General features: G+C 42.6%; 2 protein-coding genes across 6 annotated transcripts in view; both read right to left on the bottom strand.

Moving 5' to 3' along the window:
* The window catches only part of LOC146189318 (pseudouridine-5'-phosphatase-like), a 33,829-nt gene extending 24,674 nt beyond the window's left edge, over positions 1-9,155 (bottom strand). For all 5 annotated transcript variants that reach the window (XM_084604169.1, XM_084604168.1, XM_084604170.1 and 2 more), the window contains exon 1: positions 5,532-9,155. In XM_084604169.1, the coding sequence (XP_084460295.1) occupies positions 5,532-5,604 (73 nt within the window). In that variant the 5' untranslated portion in view covers positions 5,605-9,155. The remainder of the gene's footprint in view (positions 1-5,531) is intronic.
* A 99-nt stretch (positions 9,156-9,254) lies between these two features.
* On the bottom strand, positions 9,255-23,789 carry LOC146189317 (uncharacterized). The gene is made up of 8 exons (XM_084605238.1): positions 23,726-23,789; positions 22,017-22,235; positions 20,105-20,337; positions 18,301-18,490; positions 15,118-15,246; positions 14,349-14,567; positions 11,666-11,898; positions 9,255-9,497 (listed from the first exon to the last, which is right to left on the bottom strand). Exons 1-8 carry the CDS (start codon positions 23,787-23,789, stop codon positions 9,303-9,305), a joined length of 1,482 nt encoding a protein of 493 aa, XP_084461364.1. The 3' UTR covers positions 9,255-9,302.
* Positions 23,790-24,159: the final 370 nt, after the last annotated feature.

Genomic DNA, 24,159 nt, shown 5'->3' with positions numbered 1-24,159 from the left:
GGTGTACTACGCTATGTGGCCTGTTGTGCAAGTATGGTGGGATGTTGTCATGATACGATCTGTACTCTAAGGAGTACCATGTTTTTTCTCTGAAAATGTACTTGTCAATTTGCAAGGAAGGTATGCAGTGTTTGTAAGAGGCCAGTCAAGCTTCGGCAGCCACTGTGCGACTTGGGGTAGTGTTCTTTCAGCATCTTATTTTGCACCTTAGTGCCATTATTTGCTGTGACTGTGAGGCCAGGCCTGAGATAGGCTGCCCACATTTATTTTACTGGAAGCCATTGGGCTTCCACATTAGGCCTGAATGCAGGATTGTCAGTCGACACCTGACTCGAGTGTCATGACCAAAAAAAAAAAAAAGAGCAGAAAAGGGAAGTGCATAGTCAGTAGTCTTATCTGTAAAATTGAGGCATACAACATCTCCAGAGTATTTCTGTAGAGCTGATTCTATGAATGCGGTCTGCATGCAAAACATGAGTGTTTGTTTGCATTCACTTGCAACGCTTTCGAGAAAGCTATCATTTTTCTGTGATGACATAGTGCTGGATTCTTGTGAAGGGTGCTTCTTGTATGGCTGGAAAAAGTATTTTCCAGCAGGGTCTTTTCTTCAAAGATCTTCAATCAGTTTCATCGCATCCACTTGATCCACTGAGCTGTATCTGTCTTTTCGGATTGCAGGCTGTATGTGTGAGCATATGTCATCTCGTGTCGGATAAAATGTTCTGCATGAGTGCTGTGGCAGTTCCTCATTAGCAAACAGAACATTGGACTTCAGTCACTGATGTATTACCTTGCTGTACAAGTTGGTTTATTTTGGCTGACACTTCAGCATTCGTTCGTTGGTTGGCCAAAGCTGAGTGCCATACCAAATCGTGTTGTGTGTGGCCCTTTTACAGCAAAGTTCACACATATTCTCACTTCACGAGCCACTGCTGGTGCATACTGGTTGTCCGAGGACAGTGCACTTTCCGAACGTGCATTACAGCTTTTGATGCCACTTTCCTGTTGTACGCAGAAAAGTTGTGCGGATGTTCTATCTGCAATATAATAAAGGAAATATGATGTATGTAAAAAAATTCAATGGCAAGTTTTCATATGTGCTTGTGTAAAAATACATACAAGCAATTATTTGCACTGTGCTGTGTTCACAAGTGACAGTATAATAGCGTCCTTATTTCATTATATTTGCATATCTTTTTTACCAGTTCACAGGTAGTATCAACCAAAGCTTGACGTTTTTGTCAAATTTCACAGCAAGACATGAATGTTGGGCATCAAGTAATTTAGCTTTTGAAATAACTCGCCAAGGTGGTGCAGTTGTTAAGGCGCTTGACTAGTGTACCCACGAATGTGGGATCGAATCCCGGCCACTGTGGCCGCTTTTTGATGGAGGCGAAAAGCAAGGCGCCCATGTGCTGTGTGAGGTCAGTACACGTAAAGAATCCCAGGTGGCCAAAATTTCCGGAGCCCTCCACTATGGCATCTCTCACAGCCTGAGTCGCTTTGGGATATTAAAACCCATACATAATAATAATAATAATTAGCTCCTGAAATATTCAGTGCGCCAACGCAAGTAAAAAAGAAAAACTTGCGTCTTCTATACAGTCCCGCCGGGGTGATGCAGTAGTAAGACGCCCGTCTACTGTGCTGGAATTCCCGGGTTCGAACCCGACCACGGTGGCTGCGGAAAGGAAGTGGTGTGGGTGTGCTGTGCGATGTCAAATTACTCCGTAGCCCTCCACTACGGCTCCCCTTTCTATCTTTCCACTTTCATTCCCACCTTCCTCCCTTCCCTTACAGTGCGGTTCAGGTGTCCACAGAGAAAGTGTGACAAATACTGTGCCTTTCCCTTCCTGTGAACTAATTATAATTAGTATTATTATAATTATTATCTTCTATCCAGGACAGCAGCTTGGGAAAGTTGGTTATTCATTTGGTACGGCACAGCGCAGAACAATGGGACAAGTGCTGCAGTTTATTTCAATGAAACATGGCTTCTAATAACATCTGCACCATCGTCAAAACACTTACATCACAACTACATCGTTCTCACAATCTGAAATGACAAAGGAGGATTAGTAACTATAACGGTGAATCAAACTTTAACATATCGAATTCTTTCTTTGTTAGAGCAATAGACAGCGTACTGATGCAATGGTCGTCCAGCCTCGCTATCGACACTGCCTCGATGATTTCGCGGACCAATTGCTCTTTGCATTTTGTGTTCTTTTGTGTTCAAGAAGTATTTCGTTCATGCACCTGCCAGTCTGTCCTATATGTTATTAATATTATATGTTATTAATTTGCTCTAAAAACAAGTAGCAACCTCACACACCTTGTACTCTAGAAACATTTCAATCCTGTTTATGTGCATCCTGGCTATGCACCCTTTTTCTTCGTGCCTTGGAGCTTCATATTCCTCTTTGTAAATGTTGCTGAACCCCAGTCAGGGGTGGCATTATTCTGAGTCTTGGAGAGAAAGCAAGGGAAACAGTCAGCTTGTGCTGTGTATAACCAGACACATTCTTTCTTTTTTCACTGAAATATACCTGCTAGGACTGTTGAATATAATAATATGGCACATCTCCTTATGAATACAGAAGCAAGGTTAAATATGAATATTGCCTGCTAGTAATTGGTGTCGATCTGGTGCCATAAATTACACTCTAGTAGAACAGTTCACTCCTTGTGCAGTTTGTACACAGTAATATGTAGCGCGGCAAAGGCCACGGCACTCTGACAAAGTTTCTCTCACTGCACTGTTGCAACAAATGTGCTCACGTACAAACCTTTACTTACATCATTTGGTCAGCTGTGGACACCATGGCGCTCTTTTCCAAACACACACCCTTTTGTGCATTTGGCAGTAATCCTAAATAGGCAGTCAAGCTCAACTGGCAGGACACATCTTCTGCTTCGTGCAGAACAGTAGCCGTGCTGAAAATATTTGAACACCACAGCGAAAACTTGTACTTGGTTTACACACATGCACATGCATCAAAGCTGTGCAGACCCTTGTCATAAATTTTAGCAGGCTTCAACTCACTGTGGCATCTACTACTAATGGTGAAACACAAATTTTTGTAGGCTTTACTAGCGTCTTTTTTTATTAAACACAAGTCAAAGCGGTTCCCATGACAACATGTGCACATATCAAGAACCAACATACCATCTGAAGATCACTAGGTTAATGTTTTGAAGTTTATACTAAACCTTTTAGACATAAAATGAAGGAAGTCTTTATAAGAAGTAATAAATTTTTCTGTGAAAATGGCATACTGAAGTTTGTCTTTTACACATTTGCTCCCTATTCATAGAATGGGATAATAACAAATCACTGAAATTAGCAGTGGAGAAAGGGATTTATTTATTACTACCAAAAAAGCCCCAGTTAAAGGGTACCACATGATATCACACAAGTGGAACTAGAATAAGCGATAACCATATTTTATAAAATGTTTCTTCATATTAGTGAGCAAATTCATTCAATTGAAGGAGAAAAAGGTTTAGGAACTGTTTATTTTTTTTTTGCTGTAAACTGATATGATGTTCATTCCAATTCTGTAACATAAATGCGCCTTTCCTCACTGCTAACCTTAGTATTCTGCTACGAGTCTTATGTGAAAATAGGCAAACATGTAAAAAAATCAAAATAAATATTGCACTAATTTTTGTCAATTTTGTGCTCTTATATCTACTTTTGTGTATTAGTTGCGTGAACTTTCATTTATGTAGATTTGATCATACTATTGGTACAGAATATGTTATTTATGTTTTTAAAGACTTGCCTGAACTTAATTAAGCTACATTTTTTATTGTGAGCCCATACTACTAAAAATAGCTTCCATATTTAATTTTGCAAATGCGCAACCCTAATTTAGGAATGTATGTGATTCAAACTAGCCAAGATCTGTACGTGTTCTGTGCAGTGCCACCCGTGTGACGTTCCTTGCCATATATACAGAAATTTCAGATTATGAGCACAAGAAGTAAAACAATGGACGAATACTTACATTTGTCAGAATCAGGGTGGGCATACATTTTTTTCTGAAACAAGACATTTATACTCACAAGCTCCTGCTTGAATTCCTTGTGAGTATTATCACTGTCCAGGTACCCGGTCCACTGCTTATCCACTTTCTTCACATCTTTTAGGTACTTCACTATTTCTTTTTCCTCACAAAGTTCTTCTATGGGAGATGATGCGATAGGCACCGCATCCACCAAGTTATACATGGCTGAGCGGCACTTCTGTGCTGCAGCCACTCTAGCTTCGCAGGTTTGGGACTCAGCTTCAATTTTAGCGCGAAAGTAGGTGTGTTACGCGTGGATCGCTTTGCACATGCAGCCACTTTAGCTCAGCAGATTTAGGATTCAGGTTCAATTTTGGCACGAAGTAGGTGTGTTATGCACGAATCGCTTTGCGCATGCGCTTAATAATAATAAAACAAGAACAGGGCCTGTATTCCGAGTTTGCGTCGTTATTGAAGTGTCGCTGTCTCACGTGATCTCAAGTCACCTGATTGGTCAAAATGCTGGAACTAGGTGTTGCCACTGTGGAATCGGAAGAGGTGGCAACATCATGTACTGGCGTTTCCACTAATCAGGTGACTCGAGGTCAGGGAGATGGCTAAACTTACGATAACGACGCAAACTCTGAATACGGGCCCAGGTAAGACTTCATTTACGTAGATATTTGTATTAAATTATTTTGTTACATAAAAAACTACTTGCAAATTTGTGTTTGTTTTGCTACTTTTTTTTTTTTTTTTCTGCGTTCTCCGCACTCGACCTTCTCTTTCTCTCGACCTCATGTGCGCGCCGGAAACAGTCTCCCACTATTCGCGGTTAGGCAGCCAATGCCTCCTCTGGTTACTAAGGGGGCTGGTTCAGCATTTCGCCTCGTCAGGCCGCCAGAACTACCGCTTGTATTGACTATCTATGCACGCGTCGATGTGGTCTGCATGCATGAATTATTCTTTGTGCTTCAGCTAATACGTGCTATACTCGTCATTCTGGGCGACAGCCCCAAACATACACAGGAATAAAAGTAACTTTCCAGAAACTGTCGTTTGTTTATGGCAACAAAACATGGATGTAGGTCAGTAAGTATCAGCATGCATTCCAGCGGTGGGCGTGCGTAACATGAATTAACCCGCTAAATTTTCTAACATAATTCTCGAGTTTATATTCGATCTGACAGGCCCCTGAAATCTAATGAAGAAACTGCTGTTTAAAGTGTTTATTTTTCTCCAGTTCACTGCAGGTGTACTACACTAGTATGGAAAAGCAATGCAGATGAATTAGTTGGTGACCATAAAAAAAAAAAAAAAGCATTTTGTGAGACGGGTATTTCGTCAGCATTAAAATGCCGTCTGCAACAACAATCTATATTGTCGAAAACAGACACGCCGGTATGCGACCTGCTCTTTTGAAATGCCATCTGCGCTCCGCAGCTCACATCTACAAAGGATTTTCAATGGGCCTTCTGAACAACAAAGCAAAATGATGCACAAAGAAAGCTTACGTACCAAGGAGCAGACCATCCATGTCGAAAAGCACGTGCGTAACCGGCTTGAAAGCGGCCTTCAAGTCACCGGACATGTTTGCAATTTTCTTAAATGTTTGTGTTTGAAGACGCTTCTCTGTAGCAAGCTACCAAGAGTTTTCGTAACAGTACCGTTCACTCGACAACAGAAACAGCCACAGTCACCGTACAGTGAGCAGTCGCCGACTGCTATCTCACTTGGATTTGTCTAAGTCTTGCTATGGCTTGTAAAGGTTGCAGTAGAAACGAAACTGCTCCAATCCACGGAAAGTCGAAGCGTGGCCGGTGTGGCTCTGCACGTCGTCTGCTATGCGCTGGCGTTGCTCCAACCAGCCTGAAGCGGCCTTGCGTGATTCGCCAACGAATAGAATTGAGTATTTCTGCTGTTAAAATAAATGATGCCTACAGAAGATGTGACGTTACTAGTACAATGCAGTGTATATGCCGAGAGAATTGCCCTTATGTTTCTTCGAATACAGCATCTACTCACTGCCGAAGGAGGAAATGGTAAACTTTTTGGTCCTCTAATCACTGCTTTCTTTTTCTTCTAGGCGGTGTGAGGTAACGGCGCATTTCGGCTTTCGGTGATCTCCTAAACTTATAGCTCAGAATGGCGGTCCACAGTTGCACTGCAGGATCTGTGCTGAACTATATGTTGCATGTCAACCCCAAGGCTAGACATGCATTTAGGTGAGCAGCAGCCTAGATTGATGTATTAGTGAGTACATAAATGTTAAGTCTGCAACTACCTCTGGGCAGCCTTTCTGGCAGTTTGGTCAGTGAGGAGCGCATATATAAAATCCTCAACTACCAAGAATGGCTCTGATACCTGCCATAATGATACTTCTAAGTCGTAAAGTGTAAAGAACATAGCCTAAATGACCTTTAGAAAACTAAAAAGCAACAAAACTATTCTGCCTCTTTCAAGGCGGACACCGACACAAAACACATGCTAAAGAGAAATGAGACATCCTTGAGCACGGTATAGATTTCCAATTCATTTCATGCTTATAATCTACCCTCAACATACAGATCCAATGATTTTTTAAAAATAAAAGGTGCCCCCAGAAGCTCCGCCTTCTAAAAGAACGCAGGACATAGTTTGTACCAACCCACTCTCTCATTTTTACTCAACAATGCCTCACCAAGTGCACTCACCACTTAGCAAAGTGCATATTAATGTGGCAATGTAACATTGCCTGCATTTGTAGAGGCTGCCATGTTGAAAGTTGACTTTGCTTTCATCCAACCTGCTTGCTTAATACCACCTACTGGGATGTAAACTGTGCACGTGGAAGCTAGGAGCGTTCCACCATCACTAGTGCCGGCAGCATTAAGTGTGTGTGCACAACATATTTGGATGACGCCACTTAAAAGATGTGCCACAGGAGGCGGAACTTGCCGAACACACCTTATATCTTTGCCTCAGAGGTGTGAAAATAGCTTGTCATGTAGGCAAACATGCCCTCACAATTCGCCGCACGCCAAGCATCAAAGTATCCGAGCAAGCATCCATGAGGATCTTAGTAGATCTGAATGGGTGAGTTTGATGCACCAGAGCAGAAGAAACCTTGCAAAGCTACTCGCACATGCAAAACCTTGGAAGTGATGAGTGTTACTGTGCCATTTGGGGCTCATGACAGTCAAAGCTTCATGCTGAAACTTGAAGGCATTGGAGAGAGCAGGCTAGTTGGAGAACTGGCCATGGAGAAATACAGATGCCAGCAAAGACTGGCTGCCAGGTGAAATGCGCAATGGTACATGAGATTGGATGCAAAACAACAACCACAGCTCAGCTTCAGAATTTTTCAGTCTGAAAGTAGTGGGTGTACCCACTTCTACCAGTGAAAAACACTTTCCAGTGGGAACAGCATTTTCAGATACCGACATAGATTTTTGACAAGTTTTTTGAAGCGATGTGTTAGACAGAAATGTAGACATGTATGCAACTTTCACATCACAGTATAGAGATAATGCTACACTGTGACATGGACAGACTGTCTGCTGTGGTCATGTCTCACTGGCAATTCCTCGAAATGGCTGGATCACATACCGTATTTACTCAATTCTAAGCTCCCCTTTTTTTCAAGATCGTGACCTTGAAACAAAATGAGGGATTGTCTAGATTTGAAGAATATAAAATACCCCCTCCCCCCCATGTCGGTCTTTGCGTCAATATCTTGATGAGACGTGCGCAAGAAATAACATTTCATGTTGCAAACATCTTCTGTGAACGAGATTACAGTTCGCTTGAACTTCAAGCTGAAGCAGCCCTCTCTAAACTTAACCTGAGTTTCTTTATGGCCATGAAACTGCTTCCACGAAACAGACAACACCGGCCTGCAATGCCTGAAAAACCTGCTGAGCGCCGCCGAATGAACACAGATTCCAGTTTCACGTGACAACACGCTAGCCAGCTTTGGCGTTCTTTGCTGCCAAATGCCATTTAGTGTTGGATTGAAGCAACCCAATTGCTGGAGACTGCGTCACAGATGGCATACTACCTTGAGACTCTATTGACTCAGGCTTGACGGCCAAGTGAGCAAATGCACTGGCAGCGTTGTCTATGCACTGTTTCACGCAAAAAAATGGGGGTACTTGGATTTGGATGCAAACTTCCTTCCCCCCCCCCCCTTTTTTTGCAAGAGGGGGGGGGGGGGATTAGTCTAGAATCACAAATACATATACGGTTAGGTATGGGCAGTTTGACTCTCTGGTAAAGGTAATCAATATACTAGATATTTCAGGGAACTCGGCAAGGAAACATCGATATAAAGTGCCAAAGGCAACTACAACGTTATGGACCAAAGTGGAAGCCGTCACGCACGGCTGTGATAATCGAGATAAATTTAAGCCCATCTTGCGCTATAAAGAATGTGATAAAGCCATGCCCGGAGGCATAAAACGTTAAAAAGAGAAAGAAGCAGACCAAATTTTCATGGTAAAATCATAGAGTATGCACGATATGCCACTCAGCCACTAACAACTGACAACTGAGGCTAATGGAGTCATCATTGCTCGACTAGCTAGGTTTATTTCTGGCGTTACTAAATTTTGCAGCAGAAACAGACCTTTAATGCATTTCTGGTGTCTTCTAGAAAGCGCTCATGTTTGCACCAAAATTGATATCAAACTTGGCAGCGGAAAAGTTGGAGAAATTATGTTTCTTTCCTTTCTGAATGCCAACGCACAATAATGCCAAGTCTGACGACTCCAACTAAGCAAAGTTCTAAGCTCATAACTGAGAAAACACCGTGAAAGCAGAGAGATAAAAACCTACTGCTAATGCTCTCGTCGTGCTGGAAAAATTTTGCGCCAGTTACCAAGTCCTTCCTTGCAGGCACAGTAAAAAGTTCAAGAATGTTCATGCTGACGCAAGCTTCAGTGTTGGCTGTATTTGTGAGTGTAGGAAGGATGTGGAAGAAACTATTCGAGAGAGGAACACCTTTAGGCGTTCAACTCACTAGCAACCGTGACATGGACTATCTGTCACATGGTACGTTTGGTCACATGATCCACGAGTCACAAGACTCACTGGCCACATGAGGTTGCTACATGGTGACATTCTATGTGGACAATGCCACTAGATTCTTAGGACAAGGGGGGGGGGGGGGGGGTCTCGTTGCAATAGGTAATGTTCCGAAATTTATGGTAACTCTAGTTCTAGGCACACAGCAGTGGAGTTCTAGACACGCACAAGGGAAGAACAGGTGTGGCGAATAATTTATAGGATGCGTCCGGACATGACGGCACCTCAACTCTGTTGAGGTAAATTGCCGAAGGGTGGAAGTCCGAAGAGCTCCGGCTTGAACTCCAAGAGAGAGCCCAAGCACAGGGTTGCTTTCCGCCGGTCCTTCTCTTCGACGCGGGGCTCCGGGGTCATGACCACCTGCATGTTGGCTGCAATGGCAGCCATGACTCCTGCAGGAGAGTCTTCGAACACCAGCACCTGTGAGTAAAAGAGTGGGCTCAATCTTTAAGCTGTATATATAACTAGACGGCTTTCTGTCCATATTCTTGCAACAAAACACATGAAGCACTCTGCTCTTGTGCTCCTTTATATTGGATGATTAGAGTAGCTATAAAGGAAGAGGAGGACAGTGCCGAAGAAAAGGCCTGAATGTCTAGTTAGGCTGGGACAAAAGATGATTGCTCTTACCATATTTACACGTATATAACATGACCATGAATATAACAAGAGATGGCTGTTTGAGACATCATGAAAATGAAAAATAAAACCCTTATAGCGCGACCTCGTCCTATTCAATCTAACAACAGCCGAGGGCTCTAAAGAAACGAAGGCTGCACCTGAAAATACGGAAGCAACAGACAAATCAATGCTATTTGAGATGCGAGACTTCAAAAACGTGTATGATGTCAACAAATGCAGCATAGCCTGTGACGCGTTGAAGCATGCAATCACCCATGCAGCCGCGACTATGATAACCATCACGATGTCATCGTTGCTATGTGTTTTGCACTGCCCATTCGTACACCTGTTCGCCCCTTTTTTAATTTCCTTATGCTACTCTTTTATTGCTCTCCTCGTTCACAACAGACCGCGCTGCTGCTTCTCCTAGCAGCTTATGAGGCTGGCGGTGTAGCGTGCTGCATCTATGGCACAGAGGCTGCCAAATGGATATTTTTAGTTCCGAACAATATGATTTTGGTACGGAATATAATGTGAGATGTGTTTAGAGACCAATGAACGAGAAAAAGTACTATACATGCATTATAGTCTAAGCTTTGGATTGCATGCATAACAGTGGTTGGTTATAGAGGGAAAAGCACTGTATAGGGTTTTGTACTACAGGTGGAAACAAAGTAGGAATGAACCAGGAAATGGCTCTTAAAAATGATTTCTGGAATCAACTTATTGTTGTGGTGCCATGATCAACCACATTCCACCTACAAGAGCCACCGGCAAGAGTATGTTAGCAAGTATAAGCTAGACAGATGTATGGAACAGTGCACTACAGTGTTCTAGCTTACAAGAGGCGGTCTCAAAATGTTTCAAGACTAGCTCTGTTTAAAATGAAGTGCTTTATCTACACATACATACCATTACCTCAAGTAGAATCCCCTGGCGGAGCAATACAGTGATTTCAGCATTAATAGTACTACTGTAATGTGCCATTGAAATCCTGTTTTTGTGAACCCCATCCAGCACTCATTGGATCTAAACAAGTGTGTCAAAATAATGACTTTTGAGCTGTGCCTTTAGGGAAGAGGGTAACATCTGAAGAGGCTAAATCTGGCAGAGTAGTACACATGTAGTAGTGAAGTGATGCTTCGAGTGGCAAACTCTTGCACAAAGATTTCACATTAGCTCTTTGTTCGAACATGCACTGTTGGCACGCTAGAAACCTTCCATTTTTTCGTTAACACCTCGTATAGCCCTTAGTGCAGTCTATAATGCCTAAATAAGTATGCTCAAGCACTCTGTAGCTTAAGGCAAATGTACTGAGTAGGAAATCAACCATGCGCAATCCCTACCATATACAGTACGTATCTTGGGTTTATACGAATTCATGAGATCCCCTGGTCGCAGAGCATTATGCACAATAAGTTCTTTTAATACTCTACAGTAATGTATGAGCTAATGTATGAGCTGTAAATGCAGCCTCAAGCACTATGTGCTGATCAAACATCACTGATGCACGTTCTGCAGTTGTGTGGAATGTGCTGAGAGCAGTGAGTGGTGGCTGTAAACAGAATTCCAACAAAGCATGATTCACGATTCACTGCCATGACCTGCTATTGCAGTGTCATCTGCAAATGTCATCAAGGTCAGCTGCGAATATGCAGATGACCTTGACATGTGTTGAGCAGATCTGCATGACTGCAGTTCCCACACTTCTTCACACAGCTTTTGCTTGTCTTAGATGATACCAGATTGGACAATACAAATACTTTTTAAGACTCAATCAGAATTTTTTTGTTATCATGATTCTATAGCAGTCATTCGTTTGCCAAGTAGCAGCTTTTCCAGTGAGATATCATTGAAAAAAACAAAAACAAAAAAACATCACTAAAAATGCAGTACACAATCCCAAGCACATAGAAAACTTGCAAGGAAAACAATGCAACACATTCAATGTTAAACCCACATCCCACCTTTTCGGACGCTGGCTTCTGCTCAAACCTGGAGGCTGCTATGAGGAAGATGTCAGGGTGTGGTTTGCCGTGCTTCACTTCTGGGTCCCCTCCCGAGCAGACCACATGGTGGAAGAGGGCCAATAGGTTGCAGTACTGCGACATCTTCAGGCCAAACGATGTGGCCTTCGAGCTGGTAGCAATGGCCATGGGGATGCCATGCGCATGAAAATGGCGCACCAGCCGTTCAGCACCTGCAGTCAAGGTTATTTATTACTAATAATGCCTGCATTAAAAAAAAATCAAAATTACAAAACTTTCGAAGTGAGCCTAAGACAATAGGCTTGTGGGCTGTAACAAAACCAGATACACTAGAAGGCCCTGCACATTCTTTGTGCTGTGCGGTATCAATACACATTAAAGATTGATCATTTGATTGATGTTGTATTTACCATCAGCCAGAGATAATACTAAAGTCGATGCACCAAATGCATGTGCACACCTTTAGTGCAATTGGGCCGCTGCAGATATGCATCAACTGGAGAATGCCACCACATATGCTTCATTACACGAACTGTTGCTATGTAGTTAGGTGTCCACGGAGAAACATGACAGATACTGTGCCTTTCCTTTCCTATAAACCAACACGCAAAGTCAGCGCGGCTAGTTGATCTTTACAGAGCCAGAGGACAAAGTGTGGCTATAAATATACCGGGCCTTCCTATCCACTAAACATTCGGCCGCTTGACCTTCAAAAAGGTGGCATGACCTTCACCTGATTGAGTGTAGGTGTCCAACCAAAAGTATACTGTGCCTTCCTTTACCCAAAACATAGCTTATGTGACCTTCATGCGCCCGCCATAGTGGCACTGGTTAGGAGGTCTAACTACTATACCGCAGTACCCAGGCTCGAACGTGACAGCTGGCGACTTTGTTATGATGGAGGCGCAATGAAGAGGCGTCCATGTGCTGTGCGATGTCAGTGCACGCTAATGATCTACAGGTGGTTGAATTGCTTCATAGCTCTCTACTATGTCAACACCTTTCTCTCTTTCTGCTTGCCCTCCCACCTTCCTCCATTCCTTTAAAGGAACAGAACACTAGCCAAAATATGTCATGTGATTATGGTGGAGATGAAAAGATCTTGCCTCATATAGCACAGATTGAGCACTACAATATCAAAGAAAAGAGGCTTTACAACTTTAATTTGCCATTAAAAATCGCATAAAAACAACTGAGGCGCTATCTAGTGGAAAAACCCTATTACTTTCAGTGTAGTACCCCATGTGACTATATGTCAGCAAAATATCGCTGACTTTCGTAACTGCACACTGTTCTTTTTTCTTCTAGGAGTGCTTGTCATAATTTATTATATTTTGAACTCTCTCGTGTGCATTCTTAAATAAAAACCACATCTCCTTTTGCACCGTGAGAGGTGCTTTCAGGTTTTGCCATTAGATGGCGCCACAGTGTTTGTAATTCCTTGAATGAAGCGATGATAGTGCCCACTAAAACTCGAGGAGTGTGTTTTTTGTGCCGTAACAGCATTGAGTTTGAAACTGAAAAGGACGTTGCTCCACGCAAAAAATGTCTGATTACTGTCTAGCGATTGAAAGTTATATTTGTTTTCGGTACGTCGACCACAAGTCGTCATCGCGGCCGCTGCTCATGGTTTCCAGCATCAGACTACATAAAAACGGGTGCATGCACTGATCGAAAAATTTTCGGTAAACATTTTCTACAGCGTTTCTAACAGGACTTTACGGCTTCGAACATTTTAGACATCAAGCTTTCCATTGCGGCAAAAAAAAATTCGAGACCTAAATTTCAATGTTCTGTCCCTTTAAAGCGCGATTCAGGTGCCCACAAAAAAAGTGTGACATATTGTGCCTTTCCATTTTTCTACTATAAAATATAGGAAAAAACCGACCATGTATTGAAAGGCAGTATTAATAGGGATATCATGGCTACTCTCCCAGCTTTCACTCATATCACAAGGTTCAAGCCATGCTTAAACCCCAACAATTTTTTGCCACTTCATTTCTTACACGTACATGCATGCAGTCTAAAAGATTTCAGGGGAAGATGAGGTGTGTCAAACCGCAGAGCAAACTATGACGATAGGCCACAGGTTCGACTGTGTGGGCTCACAAGTGATCCAGAAATTAGAAGGGGGAATGACAGCGTGCAGTACTGACGGCATGGTGTCGACATCGGAAAACGAAGATCTATTGCTAAGCCTTGCCTCACTTCTCAGTCTGTGGTGTGATCATGCAAGTATATATTTGCAGCGTACAGTGAAGGTGTAATAATACGAACTGTGACAATACGGTATTCGTCACCTTACCTTACCTGCTAGTAGCATTCGTGTGCAAATTCAGTGAAGTTACCTCTTCTAGCGATGGTCGTAAAAGAAATGTTTATTTGAGATGTAAAATCTACCTGGCTAGTGGTGGCACAGAGGGGAGAAGAAAAAAATAATTTGGGACTTAAGCTCCACCTTGAAAAGGTATGAAATGATACATAATAAAGTCACTATGCACAGAAAATGCAGGTGCTGTCTCTTGTATGCGGTCACAAATTATCGTCCCTATCTCAATCAGGCAGTTACCCGTAGGTCACGGCCCCAAAAATCTTTGTCTCTCTCTCTCTATGCACATGCACAGCTGTGCCATGGCCTTGTGTTATCGTTGTGAACACTCACCGGGCATAAGTTCGGCCTTAGGGAATATCTCCTCGTAGATTTTGTCCACGGCCGACATGTACTCTTCCGGGGTGATGGGCAAGCCCAGGGCATCGATGAGCGTGCGGGCAGCGACAGCGTCTGGGGTGCCCATCATTCGCTGCTTTAGCTCCCAGGTGAACTTGTGGCCGTAGCGGGCGGTCACCTGCTCCGCTGCCGCCGTGTACAATTTCTCCGTGTCTGCAAAGGAGGTAGCAGCATTTGATGGCGAAGTTCGATTCCCACATTTTAATGACGATGCACGAATTCCAGCTCTTAAGTCTTGCATGCACTCTGGTGTCAGTTGGAGGTGACAACACGATGAATGTCGCAGCAAGCGGAGGGAACGTTCGGCAAACGTGTACGCCACTCCGCTGTGCATTTAGTAGCCTCTTTAAGCAGATAGATGCCTGTAATTTCCTTTTCCTTTTATGGAAGCTTTATTTTATCTGTACTGATAAGCCTTTATGCTTCGTTAACAGTATTGGTACAGTGTTTAGCATGTAAAATTAACCAGCTCCTTAAAAGCCTCTGCTAGGCTAACAGTGTGCTCTGAAATAAATAAATCTGCAAGTGTGAACTTTAGATGCTGAACTTGAGAAAAATGATACAGCAGTAGAAAGGAAAATTAAAAATGAATGAAAAACGGTGCACAGAAACAGAAAAAGGTTGCCAGGGCAGGTGTTTACCACTAACTTAAACAACCATATTCAGTTTCTTCATCTTATTAGAGACACTAGATGTTGCTTACCTAATATGACTCCATCCAGGTCAAAAATGATGTGTGACACAGGCTTGAATACAGATGTTGCAGATATCTGCTGCTTCTCGTTGGCATTTACACAATTCGTTTCCTCAGTCTTTCCCAACTGACTTGCACCTGCATCAAAAATTATAAATGAAATATGTGAACGCTGCTCCTGATAACAGGAGAAAATTGTGATCTAGGAAAAAGATTACATAAAAGCACTGTAGATTTAAAATTGCTTGGAACAAATGCAAGAAATGGTTAGTACTATAAATAAAATATGAGGGGTAGTTTAGGATGACAAAAATTTATTAAGTATCTGCTTACAATGCAAAAGTATTTACGGTCAATCCTCGATATAACGAACACGGGTATCAAGAATTATCGGCTATGTCGAACCCTTGCTATATATTTTTAAAAAAACATTGTTCTTTCTACTTGATATATCGGATGTGGTTTGTACGAAATGGATATATCAAACTCTCGACGCAGTAGTGGTGCTAGTGCGGATTGCAGGCGGCAGGCTTCGCCGCAGTACACAAGTGACTGGTGTTAGTGCGGTGAGTGTTTGAGCAAAAGATTAGCACCTTTTTATACATTCACTAACAGCCGCGGAAGCAGTCACACGTAAGGTTGCCTCCTTGCAACTATCATGCGTCCATATTGGCTGTTGCGGAGGTGATAAAAGCTGCTATATATTTCGCTCTCACATATTGTTTCTTACACTGCACTGCTGCAATGCAGAAAGGCCAATCAAGTTGGCACTTGGCATGCAATTAGACGAAGTAGTAGACGGTTAGAGGTGCTGTGCAGGAAGCCATATAGTAGTGTCTGGCACTTAGTTTTCCGCGGTCTTGGTAATCGCCAAGAAAGTCTTCTTAAGGTAGACAAAACATTGAAAAAGGTCTTCAGATTTCTGTAGCAAGCACATGGACGAGTTTCCGTTCCGTCAGTGATGAAATCACTCTGCTTTTGCATGCACTTTGTACAAAATTTTGCATTACAAATTTCGGTTATGAAAAGGAAGGGAAAGGCACAGTATCTGTCACACTTGCTCTGTGGACACCTGGACCAAGCAGTAGGGGAAGGGAGGAAGGTGGGAGTGAAAGTGGAATGAGAGAAAGGGGAGCCATAGTGGAGGGCTACGGAGTAATTTAGACCACCTGGAGATCTTTAAGGTGAGGTGACATTGCACAGAACTAGGATGCCACTTCCTTTCTCCTCAATGGAAAGGCAGCCGCTGTGGTCGGGATCGAACCCGGGAACTCGGTTATGAAGAACTATTTTACGATTTTTTGCTTGTTCTCTATAATGAGGTATTGCTGTATTTGTACTCTGTTCTAAACTTTAGCAATTGCCTTTGTCCCATGTACCGTGTTCTGAGTGCCTCTTGTCATGGATGTCATCTTATGGATGGTCACCTTGAGTGTTGGCAATATCCAATAGCAGGGTCTCTGTACTCTGAAGAGCAGAGCAAAACCTTTCCACAGCTATGATGACCTTCATGTCATGTTAAAAAGCAGCCGAGTACAGTTTTCACATTACCGACACTGCGCAAAGTGCAATCATCCTGCTTTTAAACACACGGATGCCACGAGGTCGACGTGGTGAAACATCACCGAAATAAACAATACCAGCTGACACCATCCCTACGTAGTGCCCGGTCTTGGCAGAAGCCAGATGGCAACAACACTGAAAATAATAAAACTAGAACTGTAGATTTGGTCTGAAGTCTATTTAGTTCAACATACAGTGAGAGGAAGAAACTTGACGAATTATATGCGGGCTTTTACGGTACAACCAAATTAAAGTGTAAACCTTAGCAGAAGCGCTGGCATGCATTCTAAAGCACAAGCGCAAAGCAAAATTCTCACAGCAATACTCACAGTGCCCAGAGAGCTCTTTTACGTCAATGATTATTTTTATAAGTGTTCTACAGGAGATAATTCTGAAAATGCACTGGTGTAAGCAAATATGCGGAAGGCTGTGTGAATGAAAGGTAAAAATTGTGCAAACAAAATGTTTGCACCGTTTGTTGAATGTGAGCCCACACAAGCAGCAGGAATTTGATTATTATTTATGTCACTAAGTACTCCATAAAGTGTGATAGTGTTTGGCTGAAAGAGAAGCACAATACCCTAGTGATGAATACGATCTATAAAGGTTTGGCTGGTGCGTTAGGTTACTCTATACAGTTTCCAGGAAATTAAAAAGGCCAAGAAGTGATGTGGTATGAAATATTTGGCACACACATGCGTAAACCGCTACCCAGTTAACAGTGAATGTATCATATTGAAACATCTAAAAACAACATTTTTTCCCAGTGTTGTTGTGTGCAGTCTATGGTTGCAAAAGTGCCGGGCTAACTGCCCCTGTGTAAATTTCATTTCCCAAGAACTCTCGAAGCGAAGTCAAACTAGGTCATAAGACGCTTCACTTGGAGCATGTAATTTTGTAACTGCATGAATTTCTTGAGTGATGTAACTTTGTTCATTCTTAAATCTACAACAGAAAGAAAATATTTCACCAATAATGTAATTCTCACACTGCTCTTCCTGGCTGTTAAAGGTGTCAATATGAGTCCCTGATCTGTGGAATTATGCTCCATTCGCTTCCTTTTCAATGCTACCACATCTGCTGCTGGACAAACACAAAAGGGTGAGGGTGGAAGCCAATTGAAGGAATATGCGTGTGGAATCAATCCCTTTGAAAGCACAGCAACAACTTGATGCAGACTGCAATGGGCACCTTGGGTGTTGAGGTTAAAAGCAACCCAAAGGTGTTTATGTAGTGCAGTCCGGGCTGAAGGCAACATCAGCCTATCATAGAAGAGAGAACAGATTCAAGTTCACCTTCCATCTATCATGAAGCGCAGAGTGATTGACACTCGATCGTTAGCACTCAAAGGGCACTTTCACTTTTAATTTCTGAATTGTCACGAGGTTTACGGACATTGTTTTTTGATACGCTTGATACCGACGAAGCCAACACATCCGTTAAAATAAATTAGCTATTTCACTCTAGCAAGTTTGAACTTCTGATAGTCCACTCTATTATACGAGGAGTTGTTCATGAGGCAGACAAATGCTGCAATATGTCCATACTGCCCAGCCCCATAAAAAAAAAAAAAAAAAAAAAGGGTCACATTTTTCTATTGGCATGGAACTCAGCACAAGCTACACTTACACTTATTCTGGCTATCGTTGAAGGGTGGAAGACCGAACAGCTCTGGCTTGAACTCCAATAGAGAGCCCAGGCACAGGGTTGCTTTCTGCCGATCCTTCTCTTCGACGCGGGGCTCCGGGGTCATGACCACCTGCATGTCAGCAGCGAGAGCAGCCATGACACCCGCCGGAGAGTCCTCAAACACCAGCACCTGCAAGTGAAGACAGGTGGCACAAAATGGGGGGGTCACGAGAGGAAATGTTTCCACTTAGTACAATTATGCACGCAGAGTAGCACTCTCTATAAGTGTTGTTTTTGTCCTCCCAGTGTTTGTAATTAAGAGAGCCGTTACCAATGCGATTGACTGTTGTATGCTACACAAAGACTGTGAAACAACTAATCAGGATGTGGCAGATCTCTTGCCTTAATCTCATGAGGTAGGAGACCAAGGAGGTCAGGAGCCTAATGGCTCTATCTTTTCTTCATCCATTTCAGCATGCGAGTTCCAATTCTGTTCCAAACTGATAATTCTGCTCTTAATTCACAAAATACTCCTTTATGAATTGTCCTAGATGTACCCTGGTCTTAAACATGAAAAGGCACACATTACACTAACAAGACAGTTTCATTCAATTCATTTGAGGCGTTATACTCATTAATATGGTTACTCTGATTGCTAGTCACAGAATTTATATTGCATCGATGACGTTTTCAGAGTGACTCAGTAAATGACTCTGCCTTATGAAGATAGAAAAAAAAAAGTCCTGAACAAACAACTTAGTGCGCCATGGTTAACAAGCGGAGAAATTATGTGTAACGAATGCACAACCTGTAAATACACCATTCAGTTAACTCCAGCTATTTAAGGGCGGTAGTTACTCCTTATTGAACATGAGAGCTCATACTGCACACCCAGATAAAGCAGTCAACGAAAAAAAAAAAAACTGTTTAAATTTCTCATGTCTTGCAAACATAGTGTCGTGTAAAAGATACCTAAAAGGCCTAAACTAAGCTGCAGCAGTGACTGAGGTGCTGAATTTAGCTAAGGAGATGTAAAAAAATAAAAAAATCAAAAATAGAAAGGACCCAGCACACGCTTCCATTTAAAATAGAACCCAAAGGCTATGGGTTAAATGCTTAACTCTTCCAGACAAATTTAGTAGATAAAATGCCTTTGGAGAAAATGTTGACTGCATTAAAAGGACACAAGGAACAAATCCAAGTAGGCTTGTCCAATGTATTGAACTGATCACTCCATTTAAATGAGTCTCCTTCCATTGAGAGTGGAGACAGAAAATAAGCTAGAAAAAAATGTACATATAATATATGTACAGCCGTCACTGGCAATTTTTACAATTGCGGCGATTTCCATAACTATTTTTAGGTATGGATTTGTGAAGACAGACCACACTGGCATCTATACTTCTAAATGATGCTTACACCATGCTATATACTTTACAGCAAGAGTGTGGAGCAAATGAATTGCTTCATATTCATGCCGTAAATTGTATAGTGCATAGTGAACACTGTGTGCAACCTACTAGGTCTAGAGTTCATGCTCTTAACACATTTAATTAGTGATCACAGGGTCAAAAAAAGTCTCCATGTTGCCATCAATGCCACTTGTTTAAATATACAAATGGAGAAAAAAAAAGAATCAATCTTCTGCTTGCAGGTTTTAAGCAATAAATGTCTCTCACTGCCACACCACCATCAACAGAACCGTAAAAGCCAAATAGTCCAATTTTACCAATGAAAAAAAAAAAAAAAAAAAAAAAAATCTGTACGTCAAATCCCCACTAGAAAGAAGCCAAATTTGTCGCACCTTTTCGGACGGCGGTTTCTGCTCAAACCTGGAGGCTGCTATGAGGAAGATGTCTGGGTGCGGTTTGCCGCGCTTTACTTCAGGGTCCCCTCCCGAGCAGACCACGTGGTGGAACAGAGCCAACAGGTTGCGGTACTGCGCCATCTTCAGGCCGAACGATGCGGGTTTCGAGCTGGTGGCGATGGCCATGGGGATGCCATGTGCATGAAAGTGGCGCACCAGCTGTTCAGCACCTGCCGCCAAGAAACAAACCACATGCCGCAGGCCGGATCCGAACCCATCACCTCCAAATTTTGTGTACAGTGCTCTAACAACTGATCTACGGTGACAACTGTTCAATGTTCTACCATCTTAGGTATTTATGCTGCTTATAACCTACCCTTGAAAGCATAATCTGGAGTTCTGCAACCCAGCCTCATGTTTAATTAACTGACCCCACGAGAAGGGTGAGAGACATGGGACGCAGAGAACAAAGGGCCTTGTGATAACAGTCTTCTTCAGTATGACACTTTTCAACAGGAATGCAAGCAATCCCATGGTGACTGGAAAGCAACAAGTGACCGATCTGATCCGCTGCGTAACCTGATGCTTTTGGCGGCCCCAGTTGATGTAATCAGATGGGTATCTGAAGAAGTTCACCTCAATGATTTTGGAATTGTTGGCCTCGGATCATGTTTTCCCACAAAGATACTGCTACGAATTTTGAATCATTAGTTTGAAAACCAGTGGCTTACCACATAAAACCATACGGTTGTACTAAGGACACAGTTTTTGGAGATGGTGAATAAGATGACATTGAAGGCAAGGCGATGAAAGACAGAAAGAATAATAAGTGAAGCTAACATTATGTCAGAGAGGTGAGTGGAAAGAGAATAGACTCTGGATTAATTTTATTTTCTGCTAGGATAGACACGCAATTTATGCACATCACAGCGCTATAAAGTTGAAAAAGAGAACCTCCAAAGTGAAAATGTTTACATCACAAATTAAGTAACTCAAACAGCTTAACTAGCAAACTAGAAAGCTAAACAAGATATGCAAATGCTCTGATTGTGTGTAAACCATCAAGATGATACAGAGTATGTCAGCAAATTTTTATGCCACTGAGAAATTATGGTCAATGCCTGGTTGAAATATTTAGGCAGCAAACAGGTTTCTATTAGTAAAATAATGTTGAATTTCAAAGATAAGTGAGCTTGTCCGGAGCCTGGACATATTCAGCTGTTAACGTTTCACCTTGTAAGCCCGGCTAGTTTACCAAAGTTTCCAAAGCTTCCTTCACAATGTATATTCTTCCATTTTGTATACTTGCTTATATGTATTTACTTATGATTCCTCTTCCTCGGTTCTGCTTTCTTTTTGTCGGTCTCCTTTTTCCAGTTCCTCATTTGTATTTATTCACATCCCGTTCTTTAATTGTCGCATCAGCTAAGGTCAGAAGTTCCAGACTGTCGCCAGAAAAATGTCTAATATAAGCCCTTTTATTTTCAGTCTGCACTTTTTGTTTTTATCATCTTTCTTAATTTTCTGCGCCATTTCCTTCTTTGACTACTCCCCATTCTATTCAAAACTCCTGCTTTTGGAGCCAGCATAATCCTAAATAAATTTACCTATCTTGAAATGAGGATGAGCGAAAAGGGGTTTGCACACAGAGAAAATGGCGAATGGAGTTCTCTGTAAATGGAACACCGGGCACGGCGAGCATTACACAAGACGGCTAGCCTAGGCCCCAAAGCAGCACAGCGGCACTTCGTCATCTTCTTCATCATCTTCCTGCGGTGCAGCCATCATGGTTCACTACAATTTATTTATCTCATGGAGATCTCACTTTCTAAGGCCTCTAGAGTGTAAAATTCTTTTGGATGTGCGGAAGAAATTCCAACAGCCTTATGCTATCGTTGTGAATATTCACCCGGCATAAGTTCGGCCTTGGGGAATATCTCCTCATAGATTTTGTCCACGGCCGCCATGTACTCTTCCGGGGTGATGGGCAGGCCGAGGGCGTCGATGAGCGTGCGGGCTGCGACGGCGTCCGGGGTGCCCATCATCCGCTGCTTTAGCTCCCAGGTGAACTTGTGGTTGTAACGGGCGGTCACCTGTTCCGCTGCCGCCGTGTATAGTTTCTCCGTGTCTGCAAAAGAGGTGGCGACACTTTACCTGTGATTTTACTCAAAGAGCAAGATTCAAGATTTAGTTATTACTCCCTTTACTCCCTTACATTTTGCACTGCCAGCCTCAAGTAATTATATAGACATTATACAAACACAACGAAAACAAGATGTGGGCAAATTACAGAGGGGATAAAATCTCTTGTACTTCAGGTTTTACATAACCAGGTTGCATTTCAGAAAATTTCGCCAAACTGCAGTGAACTGAGAACTGTTGAGCACTAAATGCTTCGCTGTCCTAAGTTTTTCTGTGGTGCCTGTTGATTTTTTACTTCAATAAAAACGGTCGTATGTCCAGATGCCAAAATGAATTGCAGAAACTGAATTTATTTAGTATTTATTATTCCTCAAAGGTCCACGAAGGACATTACATGAGGGGTACATTGAACAAAGTGGCTAATTTAAAGTGTGCATTAAGGCATTTTATGAAGTCTACATATAACAGGATGACAAACACAGGCTTTAGCTAGTATAGCTGGCTGTACATTACAGAGAAAACATTACCACACAGCAAGGAAAGACAGGATCGATGAAAGATCCTGTGCTTACTTGCGTTTTGTCTTTACTTTCTGTCATGCACTTTTTTTTTTTTTTTACATGATATCCCATTTAAAATTGGGCTCTAGTCATCACACCCCAAAAATGATAATTAAGGCAGATTTGAAAACATTTTTTTTGAACATTTACAAAATATTATTCAAGCACACCAGTTAAAACATACGCTTTATTATTTATTTATTCATCGACTAATTTGTTCATTTATTCATCGACTAATTTGTTCATACCGTAAAACCTTATAAAGGGAAAGACAGGAATGTACCCCTGCCCCGCCCCCCCCCCCCCCCCCCCCACACACACACACACACACTTCGATATACCACGATACTACACAGAGAATTGTACACCGACATGCAGATACAAGCTTCGGCATCAGGGATGCAATTCCAACTCGAGGCAGAACGGGCGCCCGATAGAGAAGGCAATGAACTTTAGCAGCTACAAGAGCATTTTAGGTTGCTTTCAGACTGCTACCTCAAACGTAATCATGCCAATGCATTCGTGCAGCAACCTGTAGCGCTCCTTCACAGCAAGAATGGGTCACAACAGAGGATTCTGTTCGGAGCATAACGTTAGATCTTCGCGAGCGAAGTTTTCCACGGCTATGCAGTACGTTTGTACAAAGAGAAATTCAAATCCATTTTTATACAGAACCGCTGAAACACGACGGCGACTTGCCGGTGACGGGATCCGCGGGCAGAGATCCCATATCAAACGATATTCGTGCTTGGCGCTCGCCCAATTTGTGAAGGAAAAAGAAACTAGCCTACTGTGCGCTTGAAACAGATTGAAGCCTCCCAGGTAAAATCAATAAAAGAAACACATAATGTCCCGCGGATAGATTCGGTTTGAAACACATATAAAGAGCTGTAGGTTTCCACCGCGCGCGGCTCACCCAAAATCACGCCGTCCAAGTCGAAGATCACATGTGTCACAGGCTTGAATGTGGCTGCAGCCATTGCTCCATTCATGGTCTTCATCTTGCTCTTCTACCAAGCATACGCTGCGAGCTCACACGTTGGCGTAAGGTCTAGCCAGCGCATCAAGGGCCGACAGCATCGCTCAGCCGGCAGGAAAGACCGGCATACGCCGAGCACCGACCCGAAAGCCGAGAGAAAGCGTGAAGGGGAAGAAGGAAAGGACTGGGTTTATTTCTGGAAGTTGGATAGGAGGGAGAGAGAGAGAGATAGAGCTCCACTGTAGTACGGATCGACGGCTGACGGCGCGGCAACTACGGTTTGCGCAAAACTCAAATTGTGCAACCAGCCTGCCGCATGGCTGCCTGTTTTATTCCTGGGTTTCTTTTGTTCCATTTATGGCGTCGACAAA

This window comes from Amblyomma maculatum, chromosome 5 (genome assembly GCF_055883805.1).
Source record: "Amblyomma maculatum isolate TAMU_Amacu chromosome 5, ASM5588380v1, whole genome shotgun sequence".
Taxonomy (NCBI): domain Eukaryota; kingdom Metazoa; phylum Arthropoda; class Arachnida; order Ixodida; family Ixodidae; genus Amblyomma; species Amblyomma maculatum.
The sequence above is the reverse complement of the archived record's forward strand: the minus strand, read 5'-3'. Positions and strand labels throughout refer to the sequence as shown.